We start from the raw sequence: 24,399 nt of genomic DNA on the forward strand, positions 1-24,399 counted from the left end.
CAAACACGAGGTTAAAAAAACTGTACACATTGTACCATCTGAAAAATAATCTTCAAACTAAAAATGATCATACCCAATCATCTGGTAATGGTATTATTATTACAAAAGATTTTTCTTGCCTGAACTCGAATCTACTGTTATATTGTTCCAGCTTTTAATCCAACAGATATGACCATTTTGCTCCATGCTTTATTATTAGGCACCCTTTCTCAGTTTTAGATTTAATCTGAAGGAGTTAGTGAGATCCTGTCAGGCTTTTCACAACCTGATGGTACTTGATCTAATAACATAACGTAACGTAACGTAACGTAACGTAACGTAACGTAACGTAACGTAACGTAACGTAAAACTTACCTATGTAACTAAATGTTTCCACTCCAGTATTAACGATATATTTTATATAATATAAATGAATAAATATAGAAGAATAGATAAAGAAGGCAACAGTGAACACAGGCTCACTTTTTCATATTTTCTGACTCCACACCCAAGCATCTGAATGCATCACAGGCCTAAACAGCATGGGTTTCACGGCTAAACACTCATAAGCACATTAAATACCGGAGCAGTTTGCGAATAAACAGTTTTCAGTTCAGCATATAATCTATCTTAGTTTTTTGTTCAGGAAGAATGCTCCCTGGAAGTAGCATCACTTTGAACTCCAGTCAGTTCTTTTCAATAATGGGCTCAGCAGTGACATCCTGTGGTTAAAGTTGGAATTAATGTTTAGTGCAGGGTTTGGCTCGCAATCCCTGGGCCAACCTAAATCGAAAATACACTTTTGATATCAAAACAGTTCATTTAACCTGCACCTCCATAATAAAATGAAAACATTTGTACTTGCATTAGGTGAATCTGCATACCTCTAAGGCTGCCTCTGACTCTTCCAGTGAGGCTTGCAGCTCCTCTTTCTCCATCTCGATCTTCTTTTTGGCCTTCTGGAGCTCATGAACGCTCTTCCCCCCGTCTGACAGCTGGTCCGTGAGGTCGGCGATTTCCTCTGAAGACGAGTCGCAGTGAAATGAAGTGAGCTTCGCTTCTTTTGGCTGTCAGCAACCACGGCTATCAGTCATGCAATCAGGTACCCTGGTAGGCCTTGTTCTCCCTGCGTAGCGCCTCCAGCTGCTCGAGAGACTCCTCGTGGGTCGTCTTGAGCTTGAACAACTCGCTGGCGTGCTGTCGGCTCTCTTTCTGGCAGCCTTCCACCTCGGCCACCAGCTCCTCGCACTTCTGCTTCCAGTCTCCCAGCTGCTTTTCCAGCACGCGCTGCCTCTTGTCCAGCGCCTGACCACAGCTGCTGGTCTTGGGGTGAATGTACACAGCATCAGCAACCGCAGCATCCACGGGTGACAACCAACCGCACTCCTACCCTACCTTTTCCAGGTCCATGCACAGCTCCTCCACCTCTCCCTGCAGCCTTTGTTTAGTTTTTTCCAGCGAGGAGCACTTGGCCTGGGTGGCCTCCACCACCTCTTCGGCCTCGTGGAGCCGCAATGCCAACTTCTTTCTGCAAGGAATTCAGCATCCTTGCAGTAAGGCTGCATGCAGTCGGCGGAGCCAGAGCCGACTGGCCCTTTTGGCAACATAGGCAAATGCTAAGGGCGCCGTGGCCTCCGGGAGGCGCCACAAAACCAGGAAAAAAAATACCTTCAATATAACAATTAAATTGAAGTTAAATTATATAAATATATAATTGCCCCGAATGAGTGAGTGAGTGAATGTTGTCTGTTTTTGAATGCAGCCCTGCAATTGACTGGTGACCAGTCCAGGGTGCAACCACAACCCTGAGTGCAGGATAAGCAACAGAAGATGGATGGATGGATGGATGGACTATATAGTTCTACATAAGTATTTTATATAGCTTTATGTAGTTATTTTATTTTGTTTTGTATATAGTTATTGCAACATTTTTATGTAGCGTTATTGCATGCAAACCTTATGGCTATTTAAATTGCTTGATGTTGACTGTTAAATGTACAATTTTTTAATTATAATTATGATTTATTGATTTATTCACAGGATTTTCACTGTGGCAAGAGTATCTATATTGCATTTTAGATTTTTTAATTTATTAAGCATGTTGATATGGTGACATGTTATCTTAACAACCAGTAACTATACTGCTCAAAAAAATAAAGGGAACACTTGAACAACACAATGTAACTCCAAGTCAATCACACTTCTGTGAAATCATAGTGTCCACTCAAGAAGCAACACAGATTCATTTTGACTTGTTTTAAGGACATTACATCAAAGTTGGATCAGCCTGGAGTGTGTTTTTACACTTTAATTTTGAGTGTGATTCCTAATCCAGACCTTCATGGGTTAATACATTTGATTTCCATTGATCATTTTTGTGTGATTTTGTTGTCAGCACATTCAACTGTGTAAAGAGCAAAGTATTTCATAAGAATATTTCATTCATTTAGATCTAGGATGTGTTTTTTAAGTGTTCCCTTTATTTTTTTGAGCAGTGTAGTAACCAGTTGCTAATTGGACAGGGTTGCCATGGTGACAGAACCTCAGCATTACATCATTGCGAAATCCTAACCGGGCACACCAGGGGCATTTTGGATTGACTTATCAAGCGTTGACCGACTGATAATGAGCTTTTCGAGCCGGATGCTCGACGCTCAGCATCAGCTGAACGTACTTGGTGTCCTCGAGCTCGTCGGCGTGCTGGAGGGTGTCCGCCTCGTGTTTCGTCCTCCAGTGCGTCACCTCGCCGTTTAATTTGGACACAAGGCGCTGCAACTCCTGCTTGCTCTCCTGCTCTTCTTCAAGCTGCTCCCTCAGCGCCTCGCACTCCTGCCGCGCCGTGACCAAGCCGCCGCTGACCGCCTGCTTGCACTGCCAGCCAAAGAGAAAGAATAAAATAAAAAAGTAATAATAAAAAAAAACAACACAAGTCCAGATCAAATGGTGCTTTTAATTTATTTGAAAATTTATAGTCTTGTATCTCCATGCTCGAAGGCTGACCTTGAGCTCCTCGTCCAGTTGTTTCTTCGTCTCCTCCACTTGGGACTGGAGCAGCGTCTTGGAGCGGCCCAGCTGGCTGGCTCTGCTCTCCGCCTCCTCCAACTGGCGACTCATCTCTGTGTTGTCAGCTGTCGGAACACGCGGGGGGGAGAACATGTGTAAAACACACTTGTAGGAAACTTTGAAGTGTGGAAAAAAATACAGGACTGTCTCCGAAAATTAGAATATTGTGATAAAGTTCTTTATCTTCTGTAATGCAATTACAAAAACAAAAATATTATACATTCTGGATTCATTACAAATCAACTGAAATATTGCAAGCCTTCTATTATTTTAATATTGCTGATTATGGCTTACATCTTAAGAAAACTAAAAAATGCTATCTCAAAATATTAGAATATAATGATAAAGTATTTTTTTGTTTTTTTTAAATACATCACAGAAGATAAAGAACTTTATTACAATATTCCAATTTTCTAAGACAGTCCTGTATAAGGTGGAAATGAAAGCCGGAAAGATACTGGACTGCTGAGCAAAAATTTCAAAAATAAAAAATAAAAAAGTACTTGTGGTATAAAATTGTATACATTTTTTTTATTTAACATACACAGTCTGACTTTGATATACCAGCCCGATATCACAGACAACCAAAAATTAACATCTGAAAAATGCTGGCATCCAGCTGGGAATACAGACACGTTGACCTGAGCGGATGTTTGACATCTGAGAAGTTGATTTTAGGGAGAGACCGGATGCTAATGTAAACATGAGATATTCATTTTGCGGAGAAACTTGAACAGACCGCAGAAAACTTTCATCTTTCCATATCAGGTTTGTAGAAGAATCTGAGTATGTAAAAAAAAAACAACAACATGATTTATTCAATTGAATAATATCGTTGAACTGGCTAGCACAGAGAAGGTCCCTGCATCTATTCTGACAGAAAAGCTGTTCCATGTAGAGTTTGCATGTTCTCCACGTGTCTACGTGGGTTTTCTCTTGGGTTTTTGGAGTTCACACGTAGGAGGTTCATTGGAGAATTTAGCAAAATAGCCCAGATGTATGAATAAGAGAGTGAATGGCCATATGTCTCCATTATGTTTACATATTTAGCAATTTGAACTTCTATTTGTGATGATTTGTCTACTGAAAACTATTTTGTTTTCAGTTCAGTGCACTTTACCTGTGAGTCTGTTCTTTGCTACGCTGAACTCAGTGAGCGTCCTCTGCAGGTCGTCGCCTCTCCTGTTGGCCTCCGACAGCTGCTCCTCCAGCTTCTTTATCTGGCTGTCCGATGACGTCTGCACACAGAGACGCGCAAACACACACACACCCGGCCCTTGATCAGTCACACAGGTCGGTGTGTTTGTGTGTCACCGTGGCGTCCTGACCTTGGCCTTCTGCAGGCTGTCCAGGGAGGCGGCCAGCTCGTCCACCTCCATCCTCAGGTTTTGCTTCTCCTTCTCCAGCTTGGCCCTGGTCCGCTGCAGAGCCTCGCACTGCTCGCTCAGCTCCGCCGTCACGTCGCTGTGCCGCTTTCTCAGCGTCGCCGCCAGAGCCTCCGACTGGACGGACGACTCCTCCAGGTCGCGCCTCAGACGCATCAGCTCAGCCTCCCGTTTCTTGTTCACCTCCATCTGTTCATCACATGTGGCGTTTTGACTCAAGGGAACATCTAACTCTCACGGACTCACGTGTGGACTTAAATCTCAGACTTTAAATCACAGAACGGACAAAGAAGCTGCTTGAAAAACAGGTAACTGTAGTGCCTGTTGCCAGATAACTGGACAGGATTCTGGCACCCTGCCGACATCTGCTGTGTGTGCAGAAGGTCAGGGATGTGAGCTTGGTACCCGCAATGTTTGTGTTTTGTTTTTGAGACGACGTGAAACCCCATTCATGTTGGTCATTTAAGTGTTTGTCTATAAAATGACTATAAATATTGTTTTGATGTCATTATTGCTTAGTATTAAATTGAATCTATTTATTTTACTTTTTATCCTATGTTGTGAATTTGTGATATTCTGGTGAGTTTATCTCTCGGGTTCTTTCCTAGAGGAAATTTATTGTAAAATAGGAAAATAATAGGAAAATAAAATGGTAAAAAAATAGGAAAAAAAATCTCATGGCATAAAATGTTTGCGTCCTTCCAGTTGCTGGATGTTTACTGGATTTAAACCCTTGTGAAACAACAAACACAATTACTCAATATATTAATCACTTCAGATGAGGAGACAAGAAAGAGGCTAAAGCTAAGTAAACATTTCACTTTGAGGCAAAAAGTACAAAATAACTTTAATCATTAATGAAATAATACATATATGCTAACTATTAATTATCAAGAGCTGAATCAGGGTCTCTCGCACTCTTTCTCCGTATAGCAATTTTATATCTTGCGGTTTTGAAGCATTTTAATTGAGAAAGCATTCACCCGTTCACACTCAAAGATTGCCGCAATGGTGGGAGAAATGCCGCGTAAGGTGCTGGGTATCTTGCTCAGGGGTGCTTCGACATGCAGGCAGGAGGCGGGACCGGGAATCAAACCGACAACCTTCCGATCGGAGCGATATCCGCTTTACCAACCAACCAACAGACACCCCAGTTACTTCAGAACCTGCACTGCTTTCTGAATATTGCATAAGTCTGGACAGGATGGAAAGTGGATTTGTCAACGGGGGGGAAACCACAGGACTGTAATTCTCGTGGCTGAGTCTCAATTTTGCGAATTGTTTCCACAAAATCGCCAGAAAGCACCATTAAAGTTTTTTCTTTATGTTATTCTGTGGGTACATGACCCGTCGGCCCCCGACTGTTGTCACGGTGCCGTGACTTTATGCTCATTTCAACCCGTTTCAACCTCCTACCTTCGTCAGCGGCCATATTTATGAACTTTGGAGAAAGTGACGCTCAGCCGTCCCCCCCGCCCCCGTTTCCAGGCGTCACGCTGATCTGAGCAGTTCACTACCGACATAACCCCACCGCCAGAATTAAGCTGCTCCTTTTTAACCGCTTTTATGCCTTTTAAAGGGCAAAGCGCATGTTTTTTGTAATAGAGCCGGTAGTTTACCTGCGAAGCGGTGACCCCCCCGGCCTCCTCCAGTCGATCTGTGAGCTCATCCAGTTCCCTTGTAAGATCCGCTCTCTGCTTCTCAACCTGTAAATCAAAGAAAACACAAGGATGCATTCAATGTACTGCAATATTGTACTAAGAAGAAATGTATTCACACTGCCGTTTCCACATATTTTAAAACTAGGGGCCTTAAAGAGTAAATATAGTGTCATATATTCAGTTAAAGTGGATTGCCGTCCTCCTACACCAGCAGAAGTTCATCACCTATTTATTTCTTTGTTTATTTAAATAGAAATGAACAGTCAATGAATACATATTATTGCATTGTGTCTTTAGATTTGCAAAACCTTTGTGTGGGCACCTAAAATCTGATGAAGCAATTGTTTTTGCTAACGGATGGATTCTTAATATGACTCTTAACAAGATCCCGTTAAGCCCAGATCCCAGACATGCAAAAGGAATAAAAGTGTCTCCATTGTTTGCCTGATATGTTAGAATAAAATAGAATGTTGCATGAATATTTTTTTTGTTGAGGTAGAAATGTGTGATTTCAGAGTCAGGCGACATAATTTTGTGGCAATGTCCACGAAACCAGTCACATAATGATGCACGTCTCTACAGATTCAAGGGGCTCGTCGGGCATCCTGGTGGCCTTAACCAGAATTACAAGCGCTGGTTTGAGTGATTTGCAAGATAACTTTTTTTATGAATTCTTAAAAATTAACAACACAAAGCAGAAAAAAATAATGAAAATGAGTAGTTTTTTTTATCGTATTTCATGTGTATTTAGTTTCCTCTGAGATACACCTCAGAAAATAGTCGTCAGTCAGCACTCAGACAGCAAAATAGTGCAATATGTCAAACAAATGTATGTTCCACACATGGCAGCCTGTCAATCATCCGTCTTGTGATGATGATGATGAACAGGATGTGTCCTGGGCATTTTAAATGACTGGATATCCTGCTGGCGAGAACAGGCCAAGAAAGTTTCGGGGTGAGACAAGGGTTACCTAGAAACAACGACTAATGCCAGACATTGACTGATGTGTTAATGGTTAATGTTTAATTACTACAGACCATAATTAAAGTTTTTTTTTTTTTGCCCAAGCAGTTATTTGTACAGAAGGGAAAATCAACTGTACACACAAAAGTAATGGTCAATCTGTCAACAATAATAGACGGCCTCGCAAAATCCCTCCATTTTACATCCATTTTATTTATTCTATTCTTACAATAATAAGGAGAACAGTTGGGAAGTAGGCGCCGCTTGCCGTCTTTCCGAACCAGAGAGTCAGAAAGATGTTGTTGAGACAGCTGGAGGTGCGGTGTGTGAGCGTCTGACGTCACTGTTTACACAACACGATCGTCCATCACCCTCACATTATTATCGTTTCACTTATCTCTCTCGCTGCTTTCAGTCTGATATATCGGGCCGATGACGACTTTTACAGCCGTATTGATTGGTGGACACTTTGGGAGTGCAAACACAGTGAAATGTGAAAAACCCATCCAGAAAAGGGTGAAAGAAACAGCTCCTGGTAAGCATTTTTTTTTTCATCATTTACTTAGAAGGGATTAATTCTGAAGGTAACAGCAAAAGGCTCATAAAATTTTAACTTGGCTACATGCTAACTATAGTGGCTGATTTAGCGAGCAGTGAGGCTTAGCCACTAACATAACTAGTAATGCTAATATTAGCTTAATCCACAATAGCATCTTTGTATTATCTCCACAACTATTAATTTGTTCACTCAAATATTTTCTAAATGACAATACCATTGTAGAGTTTTCACTTATATTGCTATATACAAGCAAGTTAAACGCTAATTTGCCATGGTCTGTTCAGTTAAAAGCAGAGGATTTCATTGGTCAAACCCATCATTCCACAGGCAGATATTTGCTGAAAGTTCTTACAAAAATGTATCTGCCCTGCATGGATCTCCATATGAACTTATAAAATCAATTTTTGAGGCTGTAAAATATTTTGTTCTGGAAAGGATTGTTTGTTTGACAGTCTCAAGCTACAGCACGCAAGTATTTTTATCACGCCTAAAGTCAGCTCGGGGTCTTCTGGGATAGACTTTGTGCAGTATGAAATGCAGTAAAATGAGTATGTAGTCACACAGAGGGCTTATTTCCGATGAACGCTGAAGCAAAGTGGTTAAAGCGATACTTCTCACGTACGAAACGTGATGCTGACGCACATGTTAGGGGTTTATAGCGTTGTGTCATTACACGCACAAACAGCCTTCGTTCTTGTTTCTTTTCTCTTCTTTTTTTTTTTTACAACTGGTTTAAAGACAGATGCAGTGGGTCTGTAAAAAACGCCCAATCTCCAGCCTCCGCGATGGCGGATTGAGCTGTCAAACTCACCTCGGGCACAACCAAATAGATGATACTCACTGGGGGGCCCCCACCGTCCCCACCCACAGTGTTTACAACCCGCCGGTGTCTGAGAGCTTCATTCATCGTTCTCCTCCGCACCACTGACTGAGACAACAGCAACACCGCCTCGGCACCACTCACTGCTCTTCACATGCTAATAGATGCTCCTTTCTGTGCCACTGTTGGATGGGGAAGTGTTTGTTTGCACAAAAGAGTGATGGAGAAGTGAGTTCAGTGCGGTGTCACATTCCAATGTGTGTGACATATTTACATTCTTATATGGCCACTTGATCTTCCGGTGAAGCTACCTTTCAGGTGACTAAAACCATTGTGTTGTGTTCAACCAATCGACCAATTGTAATTGTATTGTGCATACCCATAAGTGGATACCTTGTTGCTGTGATATAGCTTTGATTAGATAGCAACAATGAAAACTATCTTTGCGATGCTTTGGAGACGCTCACGAAGATGCAGCCCAATCCTCTGTTTGAATTAATGGTTGACCAGAAATGACATTTACTTGGTAGTAATGAGATATTTCATTAACCACACATTAGTTACTGCGTTAAATCAGATGTAAGTCTGTCCGACATTTTGTCAAGCATCTTCTCTTTGCCATGAATAATTTATTATCTGGTACCAAGCTACATAAAACTCTGAAATCCACACGCGGTTGGACTTATCATTTGGAATCCCATCACCCGTCCCATCCAAGCTATCATGTCTTGAATGTGTCGCGTTAGGATGAGGGTAAATGATTAAAAATATGCTTTCTGACTCCGCACATGACAATCTCACCCTGCTGGCTGCTTGTCAACAAAAACAGTAAACATCTCCGTCTTTTTTATTTTTGAATAAATGTCTTTTGTTTTAAGATTGCTCATGTCCCTTGAGCTGCTTTACATTCCCACACTCTCCCGAACTCAGGGGCCCGGTATTATTACTGTTCCTCATTCTGTCATTTCCCACCTCCTGACCCCACCATTTTCCAGATTTTGTTTTGGGAAAACACAACAAGCCAACCAACAATATGCCGTTGATATTCCTGGCCCGCCCTATGGTGGACCTCTGGCTGAAGATGCGTAGCAGACACAGACCCCCCCCCCTCCCCCCCTCGTGGTTCACTGCCAACATGTGGTTACACTTCGAGTTAAAAGCAAAAACTTGGAGAGATTAACACATGATGTTTACAAGCTTTGTCATACTGCAGTAAAATATTTACAAAATGCAACCTGTTTTGGGACATAAAACTACAAAAATAGAAAATGAGGTTTCATATGGTGAGGTCCCTGCAAACACAGTGTACATGTCCAAACCATCTCCGTCTGACTTTATCTCTAAAACATCTAACATGTGTTATCCCTCTGATGGGCTCATTTTTGATCCTATCCCTCCTCCCCAGTCCCAGAGAGAACCTCAGCATCTTCATCTCTGCTCCCTCCAGCTCTGCTTCCTGTCTTGTCCTCAGTGTCTCTAAACCAGATAATATCACTGGTTTCATCACTGTCTTGTACACCTGTCTTTTCATTCTGGCTGATACTTTGTTAATGCACATTAACCCTGACACTTTTCTCCACCCGTTCCAGCCTGCTTGAATGCATTTCTTCACTTTACCACACTGAGTACTTAAAATCCTCTACCTTCTTTATCTCCACTCCCTGTACACTAACTGTTCTGCTTTGGCTCCTCTCATTCACACAAATGTATTCCATCTTGCTGCAGCCCATCTTTATCCCTCTCCTTTCCAGAGCATACCTCCTCTGGAGATTTTCCTCAACCTGCTACCTAATCTCACAACAGATCAAAATGTCATCCGCAAACATCGTGGTCCATGAATTCTTGTCAAAATCTTCTTGTCCCGGCAACTGGACTTGTGTTTCTTCTCTTGAAGACGTTTCACCCCTTATCCGAGAGGCTTCTTCAGTTCCAATGACCTATGGGGAGTTTCCGAATATAATTGTATATTCAGTTATATTCACTGTATAACAGTTATATTTGGAAACTCTCCTAGACAAGTTGCCTAGACAAGTAGATTTTGACAAGAACTCACCATGACCCGGATGACTGAGAACCTCCACGGACATCATGGTCCATGGAGATTCCTGTCTAACCTCATCTGTCAGCCTATCCTTCACCACCCACTGCAAACACGAAGGGGCTCAGAGCTGATCCCTGATGTATTTCCGCCTCCACCTTGAACTCCGTCAAACCTACAGCACACCTCTCCACTGTGTCACATCTTGCATACATGTCCTGCACCAGTCTAACGTACTTCTCTGCCACTCCAATTTCCTCGTAGAACCACAGTTCCTCTTTCGGCACCCTGTTGTATGCTTTTTCTAGGTCTACAAAGGCACAACGCAGCTCCCTCTGACCTTTTCTGTGATTCTGTACCAGAATTCTTAAAGCAAATAATACACCTGCAGTATTCCTTCAAGGCATGAAACCATAGTGGTTCTCACAAATGTTCACTTCTGCCCTCAGTCAAGCTTCCACTACCCTTTGCCAAAACTTTGCTCATCAACTTTACTCCTTTGCACATCACTCTGCACATCTCCCTGCACCAGCCCACTCCATTCCTCTTGCATCCTCTCACTCTCTAAGATGCTGTTGAACGATCTGGTCAAATAATGTACTACCACCTCTCCACAGCTAATTTCTGAAGTACTCATCTATTGTGACAGTTCAGACGGATCCCGTCGCTTGGTTCCTTCCGACCCGTGGCGTTCTTGTGATTTCACATCTCTTACTGGAAAATATCCAGTTTACACAATCCCGGTTGAGCCCAGCCCTCCTCAAAACTGAAGCGCACAGAGGAAGTACTGTTGGCCAGATCTCAACAACAACAGGGGGACTTTTTAATGACTTTCTAAAAAAGAGCTATAAACAGATGTCGATTTAAGGCACTCACAGGGTGAGGTAGATCCTCAGGGACTAACAAGTATTGTGCCTTTGTCCTGTGGAAGCCGGTCTCAATAATAACAATAGCCGAGAAGTCAAATTTATGTGTCTTAGTTTTTCATAACATACAGGAAAAGCATTTTTCCTTCGGGTATCACAAGATAAGTATTCAGCGCTGTTTGAAACGCATGTTAATGCTATCTGAAACAAAAACAAAGATACATCAAAAATGATATATTGCCAGGTGAAAATAGTGATGCATTAATGTGAGCATTTTCACAAATCAACATATGAACAACTGATGGGGAAGTGGATCTGCAAACCTCTGACAAGCAACCTGGAGCTGAAGCATCTCTTAGGCCACAACTCCAAATATGAACTGAGTGGTATGAAACCAAGTTTTGTTGTTTCAGATGTCAAGAACGGATCAAAATATGACCTATAATCATGTAATGTGCTTTTTGTTATTATTTGTGTGTTTGAGAACGTGGATATAAAATGCTTTGCTTGGTTGAGTCCCAGAGTGGTTTTCCAAAGATCCTGCTCCTCACAATGCTGGAACAACCCAAGACTAGCAGACCAGATTGGCCACGAGGGGGAAAGATGATGAGAAATTGCTTTTCCCTTTCTTCTAAGATCTCTTTTTTTAAAAGATCATCTCCAAACAAGATATTTTTAATTTTAATTTAATATTAGTTGTAATTACAATTTTCCAAGCATCAGCAGCTTGTGAGATTTATAAGAGGATTGAAGTGGAACGTTGGAGTTATTGATGATTTTCTTATTATTACTGTATATACTCACATGGACATGGTGCACGTGTGTCTCATAATGATTGACAATGACTAGTTCTAGCAATATGTCATATATGAAATTCAAAGAAAATAAATTGAATATTCCTTTTCTCGGAACTCTTAACTTAGGCTTTCTAAAAAGTATCGCTCTGGATCAATCCAAAAAAGGATTAGCAATCACCTTTGAAAATTGCTAACTCCCTCCTGGCGGCATAACTGATCTCTACCCCTCCATTTGCAGGCAACACAAAGTTCATGTTCATTTTCGCTATGTGACTCGTGTGTGTGTGTGTGTATTCCCCGGCGGAAATCCAAACCGCATACGTCGATTGTGTATGTGTGTGTGTGTGTGTGTAAATACACCAAAATGGCATTCCATTCAGGAGAAGACCCCGGAGAGGAAGGCGCTGTCTGTCAGCCTCTATCTCCCCGATAATATCTGGCTGAGCGACCTGAGCAGATCCAAACAATGGCCGGCCTGTCTGTTGCAGAGGTATGCTGCGGAGCAGATAAAGCTCCGGCGTGTCTCTGCCTGCCTCCCCTCGACTCCCTCTTTCTCCGGCTTTAGAGGTGGGGGGGCTGATGAGGGGGTATTCCTATTTCGGAATACCACCCAGAGTGGGGTGAAGTGCGCAAAACATGCCCTCGGGGAGGGGGGTACTGTCACTCTATTCAACACTGGGGGCCTAAAATGTGTATTTCCTTTTGCGTTCGGGCCTCAACGCGACATGGGAGCTGTCGGGCTGAAGAGGAGCGAGCTGCTCTTGAGACTTTGATGTGGAACAACAGGCACTTAAAGCGCCCACCTCGGTATGCTGGCTTCTACACGAACACGGCGAAGGGATACGACCTGGGAAAACTCAGCGAAAATTAGGGAGGGTGGGGGTGATTGGAAACAGAAGGCGTGTTGGTGTGTGGAGGAGATAGAGATAAGAGAAAAATAAGAAATAAAAAAAAAAGGGGTTGTGTTGGGGGTCCCTCTATGCCTCTGGGTTTGCCCTCCATGTTAATCAGGAACACAAGGTCTCCCCCTCCAGTTTATTATGACAGGTGAAGATAGTTTGGGGTGACACGTGTACCCTCATCCACATCCCTTCCTCCTCCCTAACAATCCTACGACACAAACTGTAATATTCAGTTGTTGATCCCATTTTTTTTTACTCCGGCGTTCCAACTCCTTTAAAATTTCAATTTTGTAATAACCGTGTCATTTTTCTCATCATTGGATCATTTCATCATCCTTAAAGTCCTCATGTGACTTCTCACAATTTTTTTCTCCCTTTATTTCCCGCCCATTGCTTCTGAATTATGACACAAGTGTTGCTATTTTCTTATCTAGAAATGAATGGATTAGAAAAAAAAAAGAGAAAAACAAGGATTAGGGCCATTAAGATGAGTTAACTGACAATCAGCAAAGAAACAAAACAACAGCACATTTAAATTAGCACATTAAGTGAAAATTGCCTGAAGGTGGCGGCGGGGAGGCTTTGGAAGTTGATGCCCGGGGGGCCTCGGGCATTCTTGATTTTTTCCTGGCTGCTTGTAACTTTCTTATCAGGCAGAACCGAGATGCGTCTGCTCTTTGTTTCGTTTCGTGAGCAGGGATAGGAGGAAAAGTGCGCGTCCTTACCTTGGCTCTTATTGCCCGCTCTGCCTCCAGCTCCTCCTCCAGCTCCTCGATCCGGGCCTGGACAAAGACACATCGCACGGGTTTGAATGCGTTAGCGCCGCCGCTCGTTCCATTTTGAGGAAGACGCCGAAATACGCCGAGAATATCACGGTGTCGCCATCGCTGCGGTTTCTCGGTGACAGAACAAATGGGGCGTCACCTCGGCGAATTGTTTGCTATTTCAAGGCAGCGCATGTGTGGTCAGCCAGCTCCGTATGATCGCCTGTCTCCGGGGGATTTGGCACGCCTCTGGCTTTTCCCTCAGGTAGCAATTTAGAACAAGAATGTCTGTATCCACGGTCATTATCTGTATTCTGACCCAGGGTTGCTTCAACTGTGTCTGCTCAGTCACACACACCAAAACACACGGATGCCATTTCCCTGACATGTCAGGAATTTATGCTTTCTATTGGCTTGACATGGTGATATAGAGGGATGCTTCAAAATGCAGAACACGCAGCATTTCGCAACTGCAACACAATAAGAAACCGTCCTTATTCAAAAAACGTTAATTCCCGTTGTAGGCACAATGTCCAACATGTGTTACTATATTGGAATACAGCGAGACTTGGCGGATGTGAACTCAGTGAACATTGTAAATGCACGCGAGGTGGACTGGGGTCATCGGCTGGCCGACTGCACGCGAGTATTACCGGTACAACCAAAAAAAAAAGGAACCGTAGAAGATATAAACAGCATTAATGTGTATACTGTCAAGCGTGGCCAGCGCTAGCCAGCGCTACATACCAACACAGTGGCTGTCGTAAGATATTTTGTCAATATTTCACCATGGCTCCACATAAACGTCAGGGTTTCAGCTGGATTTAAATCACGGTGTTTAACATGTGTTATGTTACAAACTGTTAAAGATGGAGACCTTCTGCGGTTGGATTTCTCCCCAATGATACGGACAGATTAAAACAATGCAGAAGTCAGATAAAGTTTAACAAATGTGACAAACAAATGGAAGAATGCCCAAAAATCAGCTTTTCTGATCACCCTAAAGAGGCTGGGCTGTTTACACAAACTCCTATGTTTTCTATGACTTGAATAAGTCAGTTTTTACATTCAAACTCTCTTACGCTTGCCATATTCAGTGGTTAACAACAGTATAAATGGCCCATTAAACTATGAGTTTGTAAATCACTTGGGACCTGGATATAATTTCAATACTTAATATTTAACTATCCTCCTGGTGCAATGTGTGGAACATGCAAGCCAAATGCTAGTGATGTTCTAGTGTGTGCTAGTGAAGTCATTTGATCACATCTACAATGGCCAGCAAAGATTGTGACAATTAATTGTATCATTGATAAAATCATATCAATTAATTTAGTTAAAAACACATTAAATGCCATTCCTGGATGAATTTGAAGAATAAAAACATACAGCTTGCCCCCTCGACCCCCCACACCAACGCCCAATCAGGCTTCATCCCTCCAAGTTGTGTCACGTTGTGCTTCTATCTCCACTGCGATCCGTGCATCGCTGTCAGGAAGTGTGTCTGACAAGGCTCATAGCCCAGAGCAACACACACACACACACACACACACACACACACACACACACACATACACACACACACATACATGCGCACAATCAGGGATGTGGTGAAAGCTACCGCCTGGATGACGGAGCTGTGGCCGCCGATCAGTCGTGTTAAAAACACCGACAAGGACTCATCTTAACTCCTTCATCATCTTTGAGTCACTCACATCATACAAGGTAATAACGCAAAAAAAAAAAAAAAAAAAAATATATATATATACATATATATGTATATATGTGGTGATATATATATATATACATATATATGTATATATATATATATGTATGTACGTATAAGTTACAAAACTGACTGGGCTCATCATTAAGAAATATTTTTAGAAGATAACTTACTCACATATCTGATTTCTTGTCATTGGATTTTTTTAAATACTGAAAATAACAAATAAAAAAATATAAGGAAAAGTGATAATTATAAACTCACATGCCAGCGCAGGACCTCTGCAGAGAGAACAGCCATGGTGAGGCAGCAGCAGCCTGACTGACTTACTCTTCCCTCTCACACACACTCACTCCAGTACACACACACACACACACACACACACACACACACACACACACACACACACACACGGTTGAACCCCTCCAGCACTTTACTGTCCACACCCCCTTACGCATGCACAGCTTCTTTCTCCTAGCACACACAGACACACACACACACACGAACACGTCCCACATTCGCATATCTGTTTCTTGTTACTTCTCGAAGCCTCAAACTAGCCCCAAAATAAATATTATGGCAATAATACAGTTGTAGAAAACATTATGTACCGACAGTGTCACGATGTCTGGGCCACATTTCATGAATAATCAGAATTGGGACGAATTTTTACTAGACCAGAGAAGAGACTGCAGGGCACTGGATCTTTGAACCCAGTGACAAAAAAAAAAGACATGTAATAGCAAAGATTTTCTGCATTTGTTTAGTAAAAGTACTGCAAGCCATGTTTAAAATGTAGCAGAAGTAATGGTTATTATTATGAAAAACATTTAAATTTGTCTTCAATCAGATATTTGCATCTTCATTTCCATTTGAGCAGTGGATAAAAGGTCAGTTGTCTATTTAAAATTCAAATAACTGCTGCATCGAATGTCAGCGCAATGTCAGAAAGTCATGGGAAAGGCTAAATGTCTGTTTTTACTGTATCTACGTCAAAGTACCATTGTAAAGTGTGAATACTGGATACTGAATTCTGATCACCTGGGAAATATGGTGATAAGCTCATATATACCATGAGGCTTTAAAAGTGCTGCATTTGACCAGCTACAATTGGTGTCTAGCTGGGGATGCTATTAAGTTGGAAATATATCGTCACATATTGATCTGTATAGTTACATATCGGAGCACGGCAACTAGCATTGATTGCCGATCTTAGCCAGCTTCCCATCGCTGTGTCAGTTGAGCACATATGTGCCATTTACAGACGCAAACTGCTCGCAATGAAGTTTAAGTTACATTAAATTATCAACTTTTCCTCTCTGGCTCACCTTCGGGCGTCACGGGGATATAAGAAAATGAGCCCGCTGTGACCGAGGATGGTTAGCGGGTTTGATCTCTCTATTTCTGTGCACTTGAAGTCCCCCACCCTCCATCCCCTCACCCCTGACGCACCCCAAAACCATAATAATTGTTCATAAATTGCAATCAGATGTGGCCTCTTAGATGATGTCTCCTCTCATGTGTCTGAGGAGACAGTCAACAGCATGGGTAGCTGTATCCTGCGTGAGGAGAAAACACGAGCCACACTACTGGAAGTCCGTCCTCTGAACCAAATGGCGTGGATCTCGGGCTTCCCGCTAACATGAGTCCGCCATACTGGCCGCATATGCTCACATCGCTCAGGGCCTTTGCATGCTTTGTTCTTTCTTTTTTTTAAACGCCTTCAAATGACCGGGTATGAATCTCCCTGGAGATTGATTAGCACTTGTGTGGCGCTCTGGTTTTGATATGAAATGCTAAAGGTTTTAACTGTGTAGATGATGGTTTTGGTTGAGACCATGGAGCTGAGCCGGTGGCACCTTGGAGGACATCTTTGGTTATGATTTATCCGTATTAGAAATCTCATTTAATTGTACACAGGGGGAGTCTGGGTGGTTCCAGGACATTGTGAGCCATCCCCAAACTCCAGAGACTTCTTTTAATCTAACAACATTGAACATTGGGCATTGGAGCTGTCAGTCATTAGACTCCCTCGGTTGCATGAGCCCAGACAATTGGTTTCCAAAAGGGTCATTAAAGTATCCAAACTCAAGTATCCAGAGCTCATAACTGTTATAAAATTGTAATCCCATCATATGAAGGCAGAAGTAGCTGTAAATACAATATCATGATTAGCAATTATCGTATGGGCTGTTTCCACGGTCTGATGTTTTCTAAGTTTGACACGCTGACTCAGACGCCGGCTCCTTTTTGTTCTCTCCAAGAAATATGGTACATCTGATTGAATAAACACGCATTCGATTGAAGACGGAGAAAAAAAAAAAAAGAAAAAAAAATCCAGATTTTCCAGCCTCGGATGAGGCGAATCCCTAAAAGAGAGCCTTGCAGGTTGTAGATGAGATCCAGCTGAGAGCGGAGGTCAATAAATCCCGCCATATCAAACCTTCGCCAAACAATGCGGTGCAACAGATCACAAAGAGTAAAGCCCCTTTATTTTATTTATTGGATTATTATTTCTAATGTCTGTTATTGATTGTCCTTTAATCAAAACCTCAGTTTTGATTGATTTGGCTAAAAGTAGCATCTAAAGAAGTTAATCATCCTTAATATTCAGTCTTTCTTTGATTCCTGACCTTAATTAACTTTTAAACATCTTTTTTGGTACCGGCAGCAACCACCCTGTTAGAATTCATCTGTCATTATCCAATAATATTTATGAGCCACGCAGCAGTTTGTTTATCAAAACTCCAATAGTTGTCATCTAGTAAAGGTGAATAATCATCAAAAAGCCTACTATCGCCCCGTAGGATGATAGGGCTAAAGGATGAAGACGCTTGGGAATCCCCAGAGGAAGGAGGGAAGGAAGGAAGGAGTAAAGGGGATAATTGTGCACCGTTTGAGAGGCCGTTATTCTTTAACTGAGTTGATTCCGGAAAGACGGCGTCAACACCTCCGCGGCTTCTGCCTGAAGGGGCTTAAAAAGTTGACTAGAACTTCAAACAAGGTGGAAACCAATGATTGGGATACAAGAGAGGAATCTAAAATGAAGCTTCTTGATTTCACCGCGGACATAACATAACCGAGGCCACTCACAGCGAAGGTCACTCGATTCGAAAGAACATAAACAACTTGCGTTTAACATTGAAATTCAGATGTCAGAGAGCAGCCACGGGAATTTCCCACAGTGTGAAATTATAAAGATCAGTAACTCAATAACAAAACCGTACTGCCCCGTATCCTGCATGAAATGAACATACAATGTACTGGACCCCATTGTTATCACAATGAAAGTAACGGGGACGACAGCTGCAAACCCCCCTCCGTAGTTTACGTGTTGCCCTGGCAACGGCTGGACTCCCAACCCTGCAGGCAAACGAGCTAAAAACATGACGTGGCTAGTTACAAGAACCTCGTCCCACTCTGGATCGTTCATAGCTTTTATTTCAAGGGGATGTGACTTCATGGAGCGCAGGTGGAAGGATTAGGACTACAGGAAGACACGTGTTGGACATTTTCAAGGTCACTGCTTCTGTACTTGGGAATACCGACGCCAAACCAGGTTTCTGGAAAACTATCAACGCCAATAGTTTGCAGAAACCCAAGCATCCTTTTCCTCGTCCGACTCTCAGCTGTTGAACTTCCTGATCTCGTCCCCACAAAAACAGTTCCAATCGAGCGAAGCGTACGACGTTGCTCCAAATCAGAGTCGGCTGATGGCGACAACAACAAATAACTGGAGTCACGCAAAGGCCCCGTTTGAAGGACGATGAAATAAAACATTTCAATACATTTAAACAAATGTATTAAAAAAACTTGATTTGTTATAGGGGATGGAAAGGACATCAGTAACACACCTCCCTGGTTTGTGTTTTTTAAATTATGATTTTTATTTGCCTTTGGTCTTGGTTAGCAGGATGCCTTTTGTGCCTCGTCCGACTGATTTGGTCAAGCTGCGGAAGGAAATCTGGAATATTTAACTCTTTCGAAGGATTACGGATGAAAATATGGTGGGGCTGGGGTGGAAAAGCATTTATTAGTGTCTTTTCTGACATAAGATGTCACTTTGATGTCACTTCAGTTGTTGCAGCGTTATTATCTTATATTCAGAAAATGTTATGTCTATTTTTATTTAGATGGTGGTATCAGGACACTGTCCAAATTCCCATATGTTGATTTTTTTTTTTCTAAAAATACCCTCAGTTCCACCAAAATGACTACAAGATAAAATGCAGAACCACTTCCAGTTTGAACATCTGGCACAAAAACAAACAGCCAAGAGGGAAAGTCTGAGCTGCACCATCTTGCGTACTGATGACCGCTTGCGGCTGAAGCCAGCGCTTCATGACCTCCTGATAAACCCACCAACTGTTTTGGGCTGAAAGTCCGAGATTTGATGCTGTTTGAATGCTGCGGTCTACTTTTTTTTTAAAATTGATAATTTTTGGGTAATTTCTTGATCATCGCATTTAATTATTCTGAAAAGCCTCTGTTTTTTTGCTCATTTCAGATTGATGTTGTGTTGATGCTCGCTTCTTTGAATGAAAGGAAAAAGGACAAAGATCCATCCGGTTCGAATTTCATTCCAGGGACTTAGAAGGGACTTAGATTAGTTTTGCATTCGCACAGGCAGTAAGGGACCACGGAAGGGGCCGGTGTGATGCAAGCGTCTGGGATGTATTCCTTAAACCCCACACTCAAGCAAAAAAGACAAAGACATCATGGACATCAAAAAGTGCAAAGTTACCACATCATTCATGTTCTGAATGGCTGGAATGATAACCGCGGACTATCACGTGGATTGTGGATTTTTTATTTTCTCTATGCACTGCTTTGCCATGTAAAAAAAAACACTATTAACTAGCTCCTTGCTTATTTTGGCTGAAATGTCTAGGCTCCGCTGCAAACCCTGGAAACCCCTCTGGGGCACAGCAGATCGGAAGACCTCGGACCTCTTAGTCGATCCATTTCTCGCCAGGTCTGGCCATTTTGCTGCAAGAAAACGGCTGACCAGTGACCAAAAAATTGGCGTGGCTCATGACTACCACTCACCAAGCACCTACGTCATGAAGTCCTATGGAACCGTAAAAAGACCCTGCCTCGAAATAGGAGCTAAAACTGAGATCCATGTTCCCCAGCTCCCATGCTGGTCCATTGCATGAAAGAAATGGCCAAGTTCCTGAAAAGGTTCTCGGAATTGCTAAACATTACCGCGGCGCCACAGGTACGTGGATTCAAAAGACAACCTTGGACAACTTCAGCCTCAGCCACAGGGGGGCTCAGAGAGCTCCTGCGATGAAACTGCGAGGACAAACGGCATCTTTGCAACACTCATCTCGACTCAATTGCATCAAGAAACCCTCCACGGGCGACGGCGTCACAGAAGATGGACAAAGTCATCTTTGATTAAAGTTTGTGGACATATTCATGTGACCTTTACGTCAAAGGCGAGGGGGCGAGTGGGTGACAGACGGGTTCTAGTCAGCCGTCTTGGCAGTCCACCTGCATTTCTAAGAGCGGGGAGGTGGGGGTTGTACATACATGCTGGGACACACAGAAAGGCCGCCCTTGTGCGATAGGGAGAATGCCAAAGCTGGACGAAAATGTGAAATCATGCCGGCGACACACAGATCGTCTTTCTTTCCTTTGGTCACAAACAAAGACGCCCTTATTTTTCCCCTGACAAACATTGGGACTTGCACATACAGATTTGAAATCACTAATTTCCTAATACGCCCCCCCCGTCCTCGTCGTTGCCTCTCTGCAACCTCCCATCTGATTCTCTACCGTAAAAGGGAGGCAGACAAAACACATTATCTGCCCCATGCACCAGTGACACGGATAAAAGCTCTCAGAAATGCTTGATTGTATCTGGACGGCACAGTGAGATTTACAGGAAGGCACAAATATCTCCCATGTACCGAAAGCAGGGCTAAATAGAGCATTACGACCAGTGTCATCCTAACTAATAATGACGTCCTGATATTAATTATATGACAGTTGTGCCCTTTGGCTTCCTTGATCCCAAGATGGTCTTTTAATGGCAGATTCTTCGGCGGTAGGCAGCGGGTCGTCATCGCCGCAATGATTTTCCACATGCACTTCCCAAAAATGACTTGTTACTAATCGGTGTAGCCAGCGCTGCGATGGTTTTTCCTCGGTTTTGTGGCTATTTGAGATTTGGTTGGTGGCAAGTCTTTTGTTCCACTGTTAAAGCCAATGCTACTCTGACTCCCTGAAGCTCTGGGTTTCTCAGCATTCTGGAACGCTATAATTATAAGACGGAAACGTAGAGGCCGGCTGAAATATGGTCTATTCTTCACCTTTCCAAGAACCAACACACACATTCTAATCTAAATTACTAATGTTAGCGTGCGCAGCGGAAACGTAGCATTGGCGTAGTTGCTGAGTGATCGCCATGGATACTGCAACGAGGTATGTGACCTGAGCAGTGAGGATCCTAAATAACTCACACACTGTATAAAAACTTTAGAAAAATATCCATAAAACCACACATAAAAAGCAAACTAAAGAACTTGTCCTGTCAGAGAGCCAGGAATGATAACATATGCCTGCAATCAATTACTAATGTAAGTAAATGACGGAAAAGGCAGTCGCCCATTTGGCATTTTAATTTTGTTGATCATATATGCATTTAATCTATTTTTTGAATGAATGAATGAATATGCGTCTAAGAAAGACACACAGTGACTAAAGGTAGGCAGCCATCTGCCTCAACCAGCCACTGACATGTGAATGCGACAGCCAACATAGCTAAATGTCTGTATCCAGTCTTTCATTTATTTCTATGGGCAAAAACAAATAGCTGAAAAACATTACACAACAAGAATAAACAAAACAAAACAAAACAAAACAAAACAAAACAAAACAAAACAAAACAAAACAAAACAAAACAAAACAAAACAAAACAAAACAAAACAAAACAAAACAAAACAAAACAAAACAAAACAAAACAAAACAAAACAAAACAAAACAAAACAAAAACAAAAACACATTTAGGGTCACACACTAATGATCCTAAATAAATCAAATTGTCACAGCGGCATTCGGAAAAGCAGTAGATAAGATATTAAATATCAATAATTACGTTACAATTTTTTTGGGAATATATTCAGATGTTCTCTTCATTCCTCGGGGGTTCACCCAGGGCTGTTTGCTAATCGTTCACAGGGGCAAATATAGAGACATAAACATTCATCTTCTCATTCACATGCCATGCAAACCTGGAGTCTCCAATGAACCTCCTGTATGTTATTGAACTTCGGCAGGAGACCCACACCGATGCAAAGAGAACGTGCACGCTCCACACTGAAAGCTCCCCTGTCTGAATCGAACCAGGGACTTTCTTGCTGTGGCCTGGAAGAGCTAACCACCATGCTTGTCTACCAATATATAATCAGGTGTTAAATGTCAATGTTCGATACATAAAAGTGAAGTGTTTGTTAAGGGATGGGGTTTGATGTAAGGTGGAGAGTCATGGGGTTACTCCTGACCCCAGCTACCTCACACACTCCCGGCCCTCCGTTCAGCGCTGAGGGAAGCGGTAGATGGTTATCAGTCTGAACGGAGGCCGTGTTTTTAAACGTCTCTCGACAGAAAAGGAGCCGCAGAGCGGAGCTCGTCCAATCCGAGTGCAGAGGCCAGCAGCTCTGTTGAAAAGCAGGAATGCATCATCCCGCTGCTCGTCTGCGAGCCACAGCTGAGCTCCCCCGCATGTCCTGCTCGGAAACAGACTGCCAGCCGTGTGCCAAAGCTTCAGCTGTCATTGCAGTCAAATGGTATATGATTATTACTGAGTAGATCATGGGTTTTTACAGGAAACCTGCGCCCTCAAAATTGTAATGTATTTACAATTTGCGGTTTTTCCCGGCTATCCTCCAGACGGGCGACTGCATTTGGTGCATCCTTCGATGTTTCAATACCTTAATCTTAAAGGTTTAATATATTCGGAAAAAGCAAACTTGCAGGAATATGCCAACTTTCAAAAATTGTTCTTGCAGTCTACAGACGAGAGGTGCGCGCCGACGGAAACCGGAGCCATCTTAGGATTCATAACCGATGCTTGGTTGCATTCGAGGCAATCGATGAACGTGTGCAAAAGCGTGATGTTACCGGATGCAGCGATGAACGCGAAGGTGGCGTGACCACCAGGACAAGAAAGGTGTGGCGACAGGAAGACACGTGCACTGGTGCCGTGCGATGTGGATTTGAGTCGCACTCGAATCACTTAACTCAACTCTCTCGCAAGAGAACGCCAAGATACCCCTGACATCCGATTGGCCTCATGGCTCGGACGAATATCCAGAATTCATAGATAGTAATTCACACATAAATCAAGCTAATTCCTTGGATTAAAAGAGTCCAATACATCTAAGTATACAAAAATACTGCCTTCATTTGTTGAGAATGCTTAAAATATGGGAATTCATGAGATAATTTCAGCACATTTTCAAATAACCTAAAGCTCACTAACGCGGTGACAGAGTTTGTCATGTTTTTACCCAGTATTGTAGATGTTATTTCTGTCTTGCATGATTGAATAGCGGCCCTACCTGCTGTTCCCTGCTCTTCCTCTGCAGACCAATATTGAGAGCTTCTTCTGCCTCCAGCTTGGAGCTGGTGCTGTTCAGCTCCAGGTCTTTCCTGCAATGGAAAAATAAAAGTCAAAATGTAAAGAGCAAAACAAACAAACAAACAAATGTTCTGAATTTTTACCTCTATTTTCACATCCTCAAGTCACACAACTATCAGAGATTGAAACCTCGAGAGCAAAGACAAAGGTTTCTTTATATTCCCCTGGCCTTCTTCCCGTTCCAAGTGCACCCTGCCCTGACAGCAATCCACAACCTCACACCTA

At 42.6% G+C, this 24,399-nt stretch overlaps 1 protein-coding gene across 2 annotated transcripts in view; it reads right to left on the minus strand.

The window, feature by feature from the left end:
- Window positions 1-24,399, minus strand: part of LOC147214674 (putative uncharacterized protein MYH16) — a 67,055-nt gene that overhangs the window by 3,825 nt on the left and 38,831 nt on the right. For both annotated transcript variants that reach the window (XM_086140218.1, XM_086140219.1), the window contains 10 exons: window positions 24,095-24,185; window positions 13,760-13,816; window positions 6,047-6,133; window positions 4,371-4,616; window positions 4,163-4,280; window positions 2,980-3,107; window positions 2,654-2,850; window positions 1,375-1,507; window positions 1,086-1,302; window positions 864-1,000 (listed from right to left, as the gene is read on the minus strand). In XM_086140218.1, coding sequence (XP_085996344.1) covers window positions 864-1,000; window positions 1,086-1,302; window positions 1,375-1,507; window positions 2,654-2,850; window positions 2,980-3,107; window positions 4,163-4,280; window positions 4,371-4,616; window positions 6,047-6,133; window positions 13,760-13,816; window positions 24,095-24,185 — 1,411 coding nt within the window. The remainder of the gene's footprint in view (window positions 1-863; window positions 1,001-1,085; window positions 1,303-1,374; window positions 1,508-2,653; window positions 2,851-2,979; window positions 3,108-4,162; window positions 4,281-4,370; window positions 4,617-6,046; window positions 6,134-13,759; window positions 13,817-24,094; window positions 24,186-24,399) is intronic.

This window comes from Fistularia commersonii, chromosome 33 (assembly GCF_037954325.1).
Source record: "Fistularia commersonii isolate RoL2024-O1a breed Wild chromosome 33, RoL_Fcom_v1.0, whole genome shotgun sequence".
Classification (NCBI taxonomy): Eukaryota; Metazoa; Chordata; class Actinopteri; order Syngnathiformes; family Fistulariidae; genus Fistularia; species Fistularia commersonii.